The sequence below is a fragment of the Macadamia integrifolia genome, chromosome 7 (assembly GCF_013358625.1).
Source record: "Macadamia integrifolia cultivar HAES 741 chromosome 7, SCU_Mint_v3, whole genome shotgun sequence".
In the NCBI taxonomy this organism is placed as follows: domain Eukaryota; kingdom Viridiplantae; phylum Streptophyta; class Magnoliopsida; order Proteales; family Proteaceae; genus Macadamia; species Macadamia integrifolia.
Window position 1 is genome coordinate 19,876,550 of NC_056563.1, and position 15,118 is coordinate 19,891,667.

A 15,118-nucleotide genomic window follows, 5' to 3' on the forward strand; every position below is an offset into this window, starting at 1 on the left:
TTGATCATGACAGAGGCTCATAGCACATCTACCTGCCCGATCAGCCTGTCCGCTCAGCCATATGCCTCTGAAGCATACGAAGCAATATACACAAGAAAATGATTTTAGTATTTAAAAAATAAATACAATACAAGTAACGTTGATTAAAGACTCACTCGAGTGAGTGTTGCTCTCCCTCTCCGGCTAAGGTCTTGCATGGTTATCTCCTTTATTAGTAGGCGGTCCCAAGTATACTAACATGAGCGGGTCCAGAATCCCTCCATAAAGTTCTCACCAAAGACCAAGCAATCATCGAGCGAGACGATTCTTAATTGGTCTTCATCATCGATGGCCACGCAGTCATCCCTGGCCTCAATGGCCCCCACATGCTCTCACCTTTGCCGTGAGTGTTCTCCTCAAAGGGATGTGGCCATATCTCCTCGAAAACCCCTCTTTGATGAGAAGACTCGTCGAGCAGTGAAGTCCTTTGTGCTCCCAAACCTATATACTGGGATGATCCCCTCCCTGCCCCCAGCCATAGTTCAGTGGACTACCCCCAGCACATGAAGTTTGTCCTCTTGCCTAACCAGCTATAGGCCAGGCAGCCATTCTGACGAATTCACCTGGGAGGTCGGCAGGGCTACATCAGTTGTGGGGTGGACCGTAGCCTCCTCACTCACAATCTCCATGTTTTAGGGCATGGATATATCAGCCACTGCTTCCACTTTTTTGTCCTTAGGAATGGCTGTGCTGGTTGCCACTGTCACCTCTCTGTCCTGTGGAATGGTTGGATCAACATCTAGCATTAACCTTCTCCTTTCCGTTGCCTCTCCTGAGGGCGATTGGAAGCTTCGATCTCTCTTTCCCTCTATGCCTTTGCCCAGCTCTGGTTAGGCTCCATGAGAAGCTAAGGTCATCTGGATCATGTGGTGGTTGAGTGACACTACAATACAAGACATGCGTTAGTAAAAAAAATAAAAGAAAGAAAACTAATAAGAAGACACTACTCTCGAAAGGTAATCACTTGTGGATAACCCATGCTGAGCGAGAAAGTCCTCATGTCCCCACTGGGTGGTATCAATGACACGACCCGAATTCATCAACACTTGGTAGGTTCACTCATTGGTGTCTGTCAAAGTTGGATAGACATTCATCGAATCGATGTTCGGTTCGGTCTAGACATTACTGATCGCCAGACCTTCAACCCTTCACGTGAATAAGAACCTGTTCTTCCATCCCTTGATAGAAGGGTTACCCTCACAACCCTGATTTTTACAATCGCCCTGGAAGTTCAAATGAAAGCTGGCCAGGAAGAGATTGAAGGACGTCGCTCGATCTATCCCATTGACGAGGGCACACAACGCTATCAAGCTTTGCCAATTGTTTGGTAAAAGCTGGGAGGGATTGATGCCGAAGTAATTGAACACCTAGGTCACAGGTGGATGTACAGAGAAGCGGAGGCCACCTCTAAGGGCCTCCTTAAGCAAACAGACCTTGCCGCTAACTAGTGTCCACAAAAACTCGTTAAGGGTAGGCACCCAGAGGGTGATTGACTCAGGGATGTGAAGCTGAGACCTACTACTAAGTCCTTCTCCTTCAAATGACTGTGGTAGTTCAGGACATCGAGCACGATGCCCATAGGATTAATGCAAGACCGATGTCCCTCTGGAGGCCGGGGATGGTCAAATCAGAACCAGTCCTGATGGAAGTTTGGTAACTAAAACTGGCTCGACAGTGGAGTCAAAGGTGCTCTCTTGGGCAGCACCTAACAGAATAGGGACGGAGGGGGTGAATGTGGACCTCTTAGAAGCAAAGATCGTTACGATCTCTGCCTCTAGGTCTCCGATAGAAGCCATTAATTGTAGAAAAAGACCAGAAACTGAAGCAAATGAAGGAAAAAAGAAAAGTCAGGGAAGCTAACTACAGAAGGAACGAAGTCTAGCAAACTGAAGAACACGTTAGTGGTGGGACAATCCTAGAAGAGAACGAAGCACACCCATGACACCGACAACAGAGAAAGAGAGTGCTAATGGAGCAAAAATTCAAGTGCAAGAAAGTAGACATGGATGATGAAGAGGAAAAGGAAAGTGTGGATTGAAATAACGTTTCACCCCAAGTGTGTATGAAGGCATTAAATATTGCACAGGTCATAAGACGTGTCTCGTGGGAAAGGGTGCGAATCAGACCGATGTAATGGACCAGTTCAGCCCAATAATGCCAGGATGGAAGCAAAAATGCTTACATGGCGACCCCCTATTCCTTAACCCATTGAAAAGGGGCATCTTTTCCATCAAGAAAAGCTATCGCCGCCTCAGCACATCTCCGAGAAAGGCTATGTTGCATTAATGGTGAAGGGAGAGAATTTTTTTCCTATAAGAAATAATGCTTAGCCACAACAAGAAGCAACCATGTCCTTAGTTGCAAGAAAACGACCCAAATAGCCTAACCGACCACAAGGAGCTTGGTAGGAGCATGGTTAGTAAATTCGGATTTGGAAATTATTCGGGCGGAGAATTATTCGGAATAATTCGATTGATTAATTTAAGGATTCGGTTAAAAAAGCGGTCAAAAAAGCTTATTGGGTTTTTTTTTTTGTTTTTTGTTTTTTGTTTTTTGTTTTTGGTTTTTTTTTTAAATACTGTTTAAGTGGATCGAATAATTCGATTTAATTCGGATTCGGTCCGAATTATTCGCGTTTTATATTCACTTTTGAAAAAATCGTGAATTTTACCGAATTTTATTTTTAATTCGGATTCGGTCAGAATTTTTGATAAAATTCAGAAAAATTCGGTTCGGCCGAATAATTCGCGAATTATTCGGTCGAATTGATAACACTGGGTAGGAGTGGGGGGCAATTTGTTATGGAAAATGCGCTACTCTTAAGATCGTACTACAAGAGCCAAACTGATGGCAAGCCAAGTACAATAGACAGTTATACGGGCCTTGACAAATGATTTAGACTTGACCAAACCACCTACTGGCCCAAAGTAGACAAGTAGACTAGTAGCAGCCCAACCAACGATCCTACTACAAGAGTCTCGACTACCGAGCGGTTGGCCGAACGATAGTATAAGGAAGGCAGCATGAATGTTCCATCAAGCGATAACCCAAAAGACAACAAGCTCAATGGCAATAAGGCCATTATTGTGCAGTAGGCCTAAGACATCACCTCACTAACCAAGCGGCAAGCAACGCACAACTGTCATTTGTTATAGGTTCAGGTAGCTTGGTAGACTTGACTACCCCGTCTAGGTCGCTCAGCAATTGGGCCATGGGACTCAGGTCGTTCGACACAAAAGTCCCATGGATTCCCACACCCAGATATGTGTTAGTGGGACCTCCTAAACCAAGACGTGGCTCATTAGCATGGAATTGATGTGCCTAACTCCAGAAAGGATCCTTGAAGGGATATTGGATATTCCTTATAAAGAAGGATATCTCGCCTTATCCTCCTAGATTCTATCAATATGAGAAGATCCCATAACTGGGATGTCTCCCGTATTCACTTTCCTATCACAACTCTTGTTATATTCAGACTCTTACCAGCATTAGGAAGCTACAAAGCGGGACTCTCATTCGATGACTGCCATCTTCAACTATAAATACCCAGGTAAACCCCTTTCCAGAGGATTGAACTTTTTCCATTTTTACTAGAATTATCTGTTTGCAGAGAGATCTAACTTAGGCATTGGAGAGTCCCCTGCTAGAACAGTACGACACTCACTCTCTTGTGTTTTGCTCTCTTGCAGGTTCCACAATAGCCTAGGACAATTTCTTACTGTAATAGACTATTCCGAGATCAAAGATCTCACTTCGCTACTGCATAAGAAAATTTTGGTCCGAGTGAAGCTTTCCTCGTGAGCATCCACTGGCATGGATTGATTAGGAAGTAGAGGAGGGGGAAGAAAGAGAGGAACTTTCAAGAGATCATAACCGATGAGAGGAACTACATAATCCACCAACCAAAGAGGATGGGAAGCAGAGGAAATTGGGGAACAAGACAATGTCATTTCATGGGCAAACCCATCCCATCTGATTGAGGTTGAGATCTCCTATGAAAGACTATCCCAGATAAGCTTTCTACTAAAAAATTACATGAAATTTCACATGAAATGCCAGCCAGGTTGACGAAGTTTCTATTAAACATAAAGATACAGAGGAGCTTGAGAGTTGTGTAGGTGGTAATTTCTTAGAGTCTACGATTGGGGATATGATTGTGTGGTAATTTCTCAGAGTCTATGATTGGGGATATGATTGTGTGGTAATTTCTTAGAGTCTACGGTTGGGGATATGATTGTGGCAACAATGATGTTCTTTGTGAAGGAGGGAAGGAGTCCTTTGCTGCCCACGTCAGACTCCATGGATTTTGACCTCCATTATTCTCAGTTCGGCTTAGAAGGAAGAAACCGGAATCAGACCTCTCTCTCTCTCTCTCTCTCTCTTTCTCTCTCTTTTATTTATTTATTTATTTTCTGTTGGGATTTGGGAAGGTGAATTAAGAATGCTAATTCAATTATATTGATTGAAACAGGTCTAAATTAGGAGGAGAAGATGAAAGAACTATGGTCGAGGATTTTTTTCCTATGCCAAAAAAAAAAGTTGCAGTGGATGCATCTTCCTCTTCATCGTCATCGGCAATGGCATCTACATCTTGTTCATACCAAGCTAAGAAGGTTTTGAAGCTCACTCTTCCCTGGCTTAGGTTCATAGATTTCTTTCTGTAGTGTAGATAAGAGAGAGGAGGTTCTACTTGCAGTGGTAAATCTATTATAGAGAACCACTTCCCTTAAACTTATTATACTTTATGCAACCAGAGGTGATGGGTTTGCTGGGAAGGGAGGGGGTAGGGAGGAGAGCGGGAGGGAGGGGTGGGGGTGGATGGAGGTGTTGGTGCTGGGCAGGTTTGCAGAGAGGAGGAGTGGTTGCAGAACACCTCCTTTGTCCAGAGGAGGAAGAAGGAGGAGAGAGAAACATGTTGCCATATTTGGCTTTTATTATTCTCAAGGGGATTTAGTAAATCTTTTTAACTTGGTTACTCGTGATAATAAAATATAATATATTACTACCTTTTTTGTAAACTTTTTTTTTTAATCTAATGGCCCTAAATAATTCACAACTCAAGACCCATATATAATTTATGGCAAAAAAATTAATTTTTCTCTATTTATGACACTTCATATAAATGGGGTTGAAATAGTTAAATCATAATCTAATAGATATGAGCCTATTATGCCTCTCCCACCCCATGCTATCACCCCTCTCGCAATCACTTCAACCTAGCCTAGCCCTCGCCACCGCACCCTCCTATCCTTGCCTAAGAGTGTTGACTGGTATGGTATTGGGTATAGTACAACAAACCAAAAGTAGATACCAAATATCGTACCATACTATAAATATTCATTATGGTTTTATTCCGTATGAATATGGTTTCTGTACAATTTCAATACAATTTTTTGCCATTTTTTTTCCTTTTATTTATATATAGTCAGTAATCCTGTATTTTTATTGGTATTATATTTGGTATGGTTTCAGTATATTTCGATATAGTATTGAACATGGTTGTGATATGGTTTTGGTAATTCGGTTTGGTTTGATACTTACTAAATGGTTTTGTCTTTAATGCCAATGCCATACTATAATAAAAAAAAAAAATGTTGTTATATCGAAACCATACTGAATCTCCTTTGGTATGGTTTCAGTTCTATTTTGGCACTGGTACCAAATTGACACCCTTACCCTATCTCCCCTTTTCACCTCACACTCACCCTCACCCTCACCCTGCCTGATGGCACTTGCCCTTGGAACTCCACCCCGCCTTGCTCATTGTAGCACTAAGATTGTAGCCACTTACGTCCAACACTTCATGGCGACCTCAACTCCTCTCAACTATCTAGGTATGAGCTCTTTGTTGAATTGAGAATCCACTTACATGGTAATCTTAGAGCCTATGTTTAATTGCAAGGGAAATTTAAAGGGAAGGGAAGTGAAATTTTCAAACTTCGAAAGTAACTTTTGCAATCATTGCCCCATGTGATTGTATAAACTACTTTATTTTTGTAGTAATGATGCATTTTATGCAACCCTATGTGATTGTATAAACTAATAAAATTTTGTACCATATTTAGTAATGATATATTTTATATGTAATTTTTATTTTATAGCAAATGTTTTGGATGCAAAGTAAAAAGAAATTTAATAATCAAATATGGAATGGTTTAGAGTTAGTGATGTCATCACAGATCTAGATCCTCCATTATTCTTTAATAATGTAGTGCGCTGCAGTTGTACCTCCAGCATTGAACACGTCCCTAGAAATGTGAATAGTTTGGATGAGGAAAGAAAGATGGAGCTTCACCAAGGCTTCCCCGATGGATTTTTAACCCAGATCCACTTAGATGAAAGAAGCTCCTTGAGGGTGCAAGTTCAACTCCCAAGGATTTTAGCTGTTCCCCCTTCTCGACTCCTGTTTTTTGGGTAAGCAAAGACTCTTTCCTGGAAAAGACTGTTATGAAGTAATAATGGGTAGAGTATAAAACTTACTTGGATATGTTGTATTTGTACTGGATGAAGTATGAACTCACAGCGCCGTAGTAATCCTTCTTCATGAGTAAAAGAAAAACAGAATTTGACTTGAATCGTAACAGAATGATACTATCCTTAAGGCTTTTAAACACCCCTAATTGTGTTAACGGTTTGACCATTGTGTTTACACCTCCAAGATAAAACAACTCCTAATCACATAAGGTGCACTCCAATATGTGATTACACAGGGAGTGCGAAGGCTATACTCATTATCAGATGCAAAGAGACTTGAAAAAACAGAACGCAGAGTCGGAAGAACAAAAAAATTTGTTTTAAAATCCCTTATATAATTTTCAGGCTATCTATAAAATATATAGACAAAGTACCTTTTCACGTATGGGTGTATCTGTTCATATACAGCTATGTATGTACGTGTACAAGCATCCCTATACACGTGCATGTATGTGTACAAGCATCCTCGTACACATACAAGAGTGTTTGTACACCTGTTTATAAATGTAGACTATACCCACACCCATCCTTGGCACGAGAAATATTTAGAAATTTTGACATTAAATATAAATAAATCCAACAATCCCCCATAAGTTTCAAAATATTGGAAAAACATAAAAGGAATAATGAGTATATTAAAAATAATAGGATACATTGTTGCACGTGTCTTGTGGACTTGAACCTACACTAGGTCTGATAAACTACGCTACAGAGTACAAGTGAAGTTAGACTTCTTGAACCTTTCTTGAACCTTTCTTCATCCATATCCTATCAGTCGATGTTTGTGACATCCCTTTCATGATAAAATTGGACATTTTTCATTGGCCTTGTCCCCTATCTTGGTCTCATGGATGCTTAGAGAATTTGCTTTTAAAATTCTCATCGGTAGGCGGTCACACCTCTTTAAAACAACCCCTATTTAATACCAAATTACGTTCAGACCCCCTGCTGTCATTCTCTGTTATAGAACATACCTCAAATGCTAACATCAGAAGCTTCTTTTTTCCTAAATACCATATTACCCTTCAAAATGTTGAAGTATCGATACTACTCTCACTTACTCAGTGTTGTTCTTCCCCCTCTCTGTTATTTCCTTCCATTCCCACCCAAAAAGGATGGGAAGTTAAGTGTTTATTAAATTGCGTGAATCATGGACTCAGAAAGGTGGATCCAGATAGATAGGAATCCGCAAATGAGTCGTTCTTGAGAGGGCAGAAAGAATTGTTGAAGAACTTCATAAGAAAAAAGGCCAATTGAAGTAGTTCCAATGATACACAGCCCAAGCTTGAGGATGGGACGATGATAGAGGAGGAGGGCATCTTATTAGAGCTGTCAAGGTTGAAGCAGGAGCAAAAGGCGTTAAGAGGAAGAGCAAAAGTCTGTAACAGAGATTGACGGCAGGGGGTCTGAACGTGATTTGTTATTAAACATGGGGTGTTTCTATAATAGTGGCATTCTCTAGGGGGTGATGCTATAAAATACCCTTTCATTTATTAACTAAGGCTATATTTGGTGTGTTCTTAGAACTCATTCCACGTCTAGAATGTATTCTGTAATGTTAAAATTATCATTTGTCATGCATTCCCATTCCAAATTCTGAGAACGTAGTCAAGAACAGGCCTCATTCTAGAACGGGCATTTTTTCCCATTCTTCATTCTCATTCTTGCGTCTTACTAACTCATCGCATCAACTCGAGGAAACCAACAAAACACCTACATGATGATCTCGGATCCTAGGACATGAAGCAGGAGCTGCAGAATCGGCTATGGTCATGTGGCCCTTATGAGCAATACCAATCTCCGATAGGTCCCATAGAGATCATCTAATCAAGAAGATCATTGTTGATTGCCTGACGAGAGGTTTAGGGTTTAGGAAATGGAGATCTCTCCATTGATCAAGACCTACAATTAGGTGGGTCATGTATGGTGGCCCGTCTCTGCAATTGAAATGATAGATCTTACAACAATCCTGAAAACATATGAGATGGAGACGACAATGAAGGTAGCTAGTATCACTAGTACAATGGAGGAAGAAGAAGATGACTATGATCCCTCCCTCTCAAACTCTCCTAAAGCCGGAAGAGTCAACACTCTTCTTTTTTACAATTAAGGTTCTGTTACCTTTGATTGCTTTAGCATTTCTCTTTCCATTTTCTTTTTAAGAGGAAATAAAGAGGCAGGAACAGAAAAATGAAGGCAAGATCGAAGAGGGGGAGGAAGTGGAGAAGAAATAGAGGAAATAGAGTTCTTTTTGATGGATTATTAAATGGATACGAGGATGAGAAGTTCATGTGTCTTCTTCTTTAGGGCTTAATTTGATGCCTTTAGGTTTTTTTTTTTTCCTCGTTTCTTTTGTGCTTGTGTCATTGTCGCATCTATTTCTTGTAGATTGTTCCCCAACGACGACAAGTAAGCAACGGTTTCCAAAGTCAGATCTCATGTAGGATGTGAGATGTTCGATGAAATGCTTGAGTGAAATGCTTTGAGTATTCTATTAATCAACAATGCATTTTAAGATATATCAAAAAAATATTCCATTCTTAGTTAAGAATACATTCTTAGTTAAGAATGCATTCTCCATTATAAGAATGTGAATGTGCATTCTCAGAATGAGAATAGGTACCAAACACAGCCAAAAATTTATTTGCTCACTGGTTCACCTCCTGCTCCGAATCTCCGATAGCGATTGTTAACTGATCTGACTGTATATATCTTGGCTATACCGTGGACAATCTGTAAATGATGAAATTTGTCAGAAAAGAATCAGCCAAAAATTTGAACAAATTCATGATTCCAGATCTCTTGATCCGATTGGATAAACAGAGGGAATCAATATCAAGGATATCTTTTGTTGCCGTGCAAGGAAAGTAGTGCTGGTGTAAGCATATCATATATATTATTCATCATATCACATGTTTTTCCTCATATTGTATTTATTTGCTTCTCTTTTGGAAGTTAAATTTGAAAAGTCAACTTCAGAGCAAAAGTGGAGACCTCTATAACTAGGCCGGCTAGCTGCTTGTCTGAAACTCTCTGAGCTCTCTAAGTGAAGAGAACAGAGAAGCTATGGCGGGGAACTCTGATTTGAAGCTGCTGGGAGCATGGTTTAGTCCTTTTGTTCGCCGTATCGAATGGGCTCTGAAACTGAAGGGAGTGGAATACGAATTCTTAGAACAAGATCTGAGAAACAAGAGTGAGTTGCTTCTGCAACTTAACCCTGTTTATAAGAAGGTACCAGTGCTTGTTCATAATGGGAAATCCATAGCTGAATCAGTTGTCATTCTTCAGTACATCGATGAGACGTGGAAACAGAATCTATTACTTCCCACAGATCCTTACCAAAGAGCCATGGCACTTTTCTGGGCTAAATTTGTTGAAGAGAAGGTAAAAATTGCTATCATCGCCTTTCGTTCTTTTTCTTAAACAGAATCCATTCTGGTGCTTTTTTTTTTTTTAATCATGGTTGATTAATGCTAAACTGAATATTTGGCTACGGACTCAGTTCTTCTTCACTTGTGGTGAAAAGAGATTCTCTTCAAGCAAGGGATCTGAACTGAGACGAATATTTGGCAACGGACTCAGTTCCTCTTCACCTGTGGTGAAAAGAGATTCTCTTCGAGCAATGGATCTGAACTGATTGGACTAGGGAATGGTAATTTTTACCTCATACAGTAGAGGGTGGGAGTTATATAATTGATGATGAACCGATAATTCAACCATGGGATTTTAACCCTCTGGTCGGACTAATGAATCTGCTCACCGAGGGTTTAATCAGTTCTCAATTTTTATAGGTCATTAGAATTCAGCTTCTAGGAGGCAAGATGGATCGAATAGAATGTGTCAGACTGAGTATTTTTTATTCCTCTAGCCTGGGAAGCCAAGAAGCTGGGGTAGAGTTTTTGGGGTACTTAGTTTGGAAATGATAAAGATTCTAATCTAACACATTCTACTGGATTTGTCTCCTTGCCTCTTAAAAGCTGGCTTTAAACATGCAGAAAAAAAAAATCAACCTAGTGCACGAGGCTTAGACTACTGTAGGATCTGGGAGGGACAAGTATACGCAGCCTCTTTGCATGGCTTCAAAACATGAGAGCATATTTTAAATATAGAATTTGATGAGTGAATTCTCAATGATACTCTAAATATCCAATAGTCAAAATTATCACATCACTAATCCACATGGTATCTCTCTCGTAACATTGTTTTTCTAATTGATCATATAGTTCACAGAAGTCGCAAGGAAAGCTTTATTATCAACAGGAGAGCAGCAAGAAGAGGCAGCGAAGCAGGCAGCAGAGGCCCTAGGAATCCTTGACAAAGAGCTCAAGGGCAAGAAGTTCTTTAAGGGAGAGAGTATTGGGTTTCTGGACATTGTTCTAGGTTGGATTACAATTTGGCTGGAAGTGGTAGAGGAAGTTGCATCCATCAAGATATACGACTCTCACAAATTCCCTTTCCTTAATGAGTGGAAGGGCAGCTTCTTAGAACTACCCATTATCAAAGAAAACAAACCACCAAAGGAGGACTTGTTGGTTTACTTCCACAATATTCGCCAATTTGTTTTGGCCTCTGCTATCACTAACTAGGGGGAAATTGAGGTTTCTCTCTTCTGTAGGATCATTAGATGCTAGCATATAATTATGTCCCAAGGATTTTTATATGGCATTCATGCGTCAGGCCATTGTCTTGATCCAAGGGGTAGGAGTGAATGATATCTCTAATAAAAGATTGCATGTATGAATAATTGTAGTCACTTTGGCTTGGGATATTTACATCAAGAATGGGCTATGGAGATAAATGCCTAATATTGCATTTTTTTTTGGGTAAGATACCTAATATATACATAGCTACTTCTAAAGTGTTCATTTGAACTTTTTCCCTTTTTTTTTTAACTGAATAAATAACTGAGAATTACTAAGAAAAAAATAAAAGAAAAGAGAAAGGATAGAGTTTTCCTTTGGCCATGGTCAAAGGAGATCAAGGCTTGCACAAAGGGTGGGGCCGTGGGGGGCTATCAGCTTCATCCTTTAGGAGGGTCAGAAATTAATGACCCTAGGATGGTGGTTGACTCTATACTGAAGGAAAACTTCCTCGTTAAGTAAACACTAATAACCTTTGTCAACTAAAGAGGATACAAATTTATCAAACCATAAAGAGAGAAACTCTACTACTAGGAACAAAAAGATGCAACTAAATGGGCTAGGCAACCACACTAAAAGCAAAAAGATGCAACTAAATAGGAAGAATTAACCACCACAAAAGATTGATATAATTTTGAAGCTTTGAAAAAATGTCCCCACAATCCAAAAAATAATTAAGAGAGATTGTCTCTTCACCCACAGAAAAAAGAATCAAGAGATTCCTTCTCTCCTTGGAGTCGAATCCAACCATTTTCAACTTAATATCTCGATCTAAAATATTATTCTCCCTAAGAAATCAAATCACCAGTGACTCCTTTGGCATCCCTAACAACAAAGAAAGCTCTTAAATCCATCATGGAAGCATGCACCAAGCCTTCATTTATAGCAATGACCTCAACCTCTTTAACCAAATAATAATTTCCTTTCTTCATCCTCTACCATAAAAAATATACGTTTACCAGAGTTACAATAAAAGAATCCAAAGAGAGCCTCCATTGTGTTGATATATACATTAACGCTACCCTTTCTTCACAGTTCGAGCTTTTAAGTAAAACGGTAGTGAACATGGTATCAGAACATATAAACTTTTTTTTTTCTAATCCCCGATGCCAAAACTTTCTTGGTCTGAGTGTCCTTTACCAAAAAAACTATCCTTGTGGAGCTCAAAATAGCAGGGGTAATCACTCGTGAGTTGTGATATTAAAAATAAGTTTTTCTGGATATTGTATTACCATTCACAATATCACCATCTCTAACATGAATAATTTGTAAATAATCTCCATTGCCAACCATAAATGTATGTGAACCATTGTAAAAAACTAAATTTATGAGATTACCTAAAGAGCCTTTAATGTACAGTTGCTCCTTGATGTTCCCAGGATGACACTAAGAGGGGGGTGAACTTACACTTTCTAAATTCTATATTGGTCGGGGCAATACTGTAATTACTAATCACGCAAACAATGACGTAATCCTTTTTATGGATCATAAGAAAGGGAATCATCCACTGACCTAAGTTGTATGACAATCGGGAGTTGGGATAATATGGCAATGAAGATGGATATGGATTGGGGTGATATGAAGGGGATGTAATGTTAGAGGTTGGGTATTTTGATGGGGACAAAGAATGATACGAGGATGATGAAGGATATGACCTCGGGTGATAAGATGGGGATGATGATGGTAAAGGGGGTAATATGGCCGCTCATGTATTGGCGAGTCAAGCAAATATGATGAGATATGGAACATAGGGACCTCGGATGGAGGATATGGTGGTTGAGGCAGAGCCGGGGGTTTGATGGTGGAGATGGAGGGTAAGTGGGTGATCTTCCCATTGCTATGATTCTCGATACTCCCTCATATGCAAATTTTCTCTTAAGAGCCTCTTTAGATTCATCGTCAAATATCCGTATCTTGTCTCCCATGATTCTCTTATAAGTGTGAAAATCAATGAGACCCCTTCTAGCCCTAGGCCGGATGAGTCAAGTTAGATTGTTCTCGGGCACTTCTTCTTCCAAGGCGTACACATGGCTGGTGTAGGGCCCTCCGTGGTCATATGCCATGGGGCGATAAAAGTGCATGTCGGCATAATACATATATGTTGCTCTCTACCAAGAATTACATTTTGTTTTGTAAGCTTCCTTGATAAAACTGTTGATATGCCTCACGATTTTTGGAGAGAAAGGTAATCTTCGTACATGCATCAACTTCTCTCTCCATTCAACCACCTTGTGGAGATGGTACTTTTGGGAATTCTTGATGAGATGAGTTGGATCAAAGAACCCAGGGTTGAAATCCCAGGAATCATTGGCCAACATATTGAGTATCCCGTGGTCTAGGAGTGGATTGGTTGTGAGATTTGGAGACTATTTGACCTTCACTTCTATAGCCCATTGTCAATCAAATCTTAGATTGTATATTATAGATAAATGCATTGTTCTGTAGTATGACCCATCTAATTATGGTATGCACAAAACTTGGGATCCCTATACCAAGGTGGTGGAGGGTTGCTGATGACCCTAAGAGAAATTGTACCTAAGAGGCTTGCTTTTTCAATTTTTTCTACGTCGTGGCTAGTGGCATTCCCAAATCTATGAATTGTTTTTTGGGGGGACCCTTCGGACTGAAGAATCTACTTATATCACAAATGGCTATGGACTAGAGGTTGTCACTGGTGCCACTGATTATTTAATCACATTCACCGTATTTATTTCCGGACCTTTTCTTCACCCAACCCTCACATTCTTTCCAGAATCTTGGGGAACCCCTTGGTATTGGGTGTCCCTCAGTAGTTTGTTCTCAACACAAGTGCATGTGGTTATCAATGCGTCGAAAGTTTGCAACTGCTAATAATAACGAACTTCATAATATGGTTTAGAGAGATTTTCAGTCAACACCTCCACCTGCTCTGCCTCGGAGGGGTGATATGCCATTTTGGTGTCTTTGTCTCGAAAGCTCATTATAAATGTTGTGAACCATTCCCTTGGCTACTGTCTTAAGGTCTCCAACTCACACTGCTTCATATCGACCTCTGTATTATAAAAGTATGGCTTGGTGAAGGCTCATACAACTGTTGCCTAATTTTGAGTCTGTGTGGGCTGTAATTACATGAGCCATCTTAAAGTTGGTCTTGATAGAGTCAACATGGTTGCTTGGCTCATCTATTCATCCGTGAGCTACCATGATTTGTTGATGCTTACAAAGACTTTTAAGTGAGCCTTGGGGTCCCCTGACCCATCAAATCTTTTGGTCTGCCACTCGAATTTCTCGGGAACCCTTACCCTGGAGAAAAAACTCATCTTGCTAAGATCTGTGGTTTGCCCTTTTTGATTCTTGCCAATCTGGATCATGTTTTCTAGCTTCTCCAAATGCTCCATCATTTTATTTTCTCGTTCCATCTTCGGAGGTTCATTTTAAACATGAGTGGAGATATATTCTTCTTCCTCGCTAATCAAAAACGTAGTCCTTGGAACAGTGGATTCTCCTCTAGGGGTGGTGGGTCTAGTCCGCTCCTATTCTCCACGGTTAGGACTAAGTACATCCTTGGTTGATTCCAAATCATATGCTCACCCATAATAGGGACCGAGTCAGTCTTGGGTTGGTTCTGAATCATTTGTAAGATTTATGCCATATCCTACTTAAGTTCGGCCATTTTGAATTACATCGTTTCCATTTAGTAGACCCATGTCACTTCTAGAGCATCACTGTTGGCCAGGTCTCTTGGAATTGGTTCCATTCCGACTGAATCATGGTTGTATAAAGAGAGATTGTCTGAAAGGGATGATTCTAGACTTAGGAGAGTCAACCAATTACCCTGTCGAGTCCACATGGATAGCGGGAAATCTTTTGGATGTGAAATTGTGCTTGTCCCACAAAGGTGATTTATTTTTAGAATTTTTTTTGTGCTACTAAAAAAAGTGATTCATTCAAGGTTAATTTGTGGTTTAACCACAACTTGAGGTCCT

At 40.1% G+C, this 15,118-nt stretch overlaps 1 protein-coding gene across 1 annotated transcript; it reads left to right on the forward strand.

The window, feature by feature from the left end:
• Positions 1–9,489: 9,489 nt before the first annotated feature.
• LOC122085052 (probable glutathione S-transferase) lies at positions 9,490–11,325 on the forward strand. Its single transcript, XM_042653487.1, has 2 exons — positions 9,490–9,897; positions 10,737–11,325. Exons 1-2 carry the CDS (start codon positions 9,580–9,582, stop codon positions 11,097–11,099), a joined length of 681 nt encoding a protein of 226 aa, XP_042509421.1. The 5' UTR covers positions 9,490–9,579; the 3' UTR covers positions 11,100–11,325.
• Positions 11,326–15,118: the final 3,793 nt, after the last annotated feature.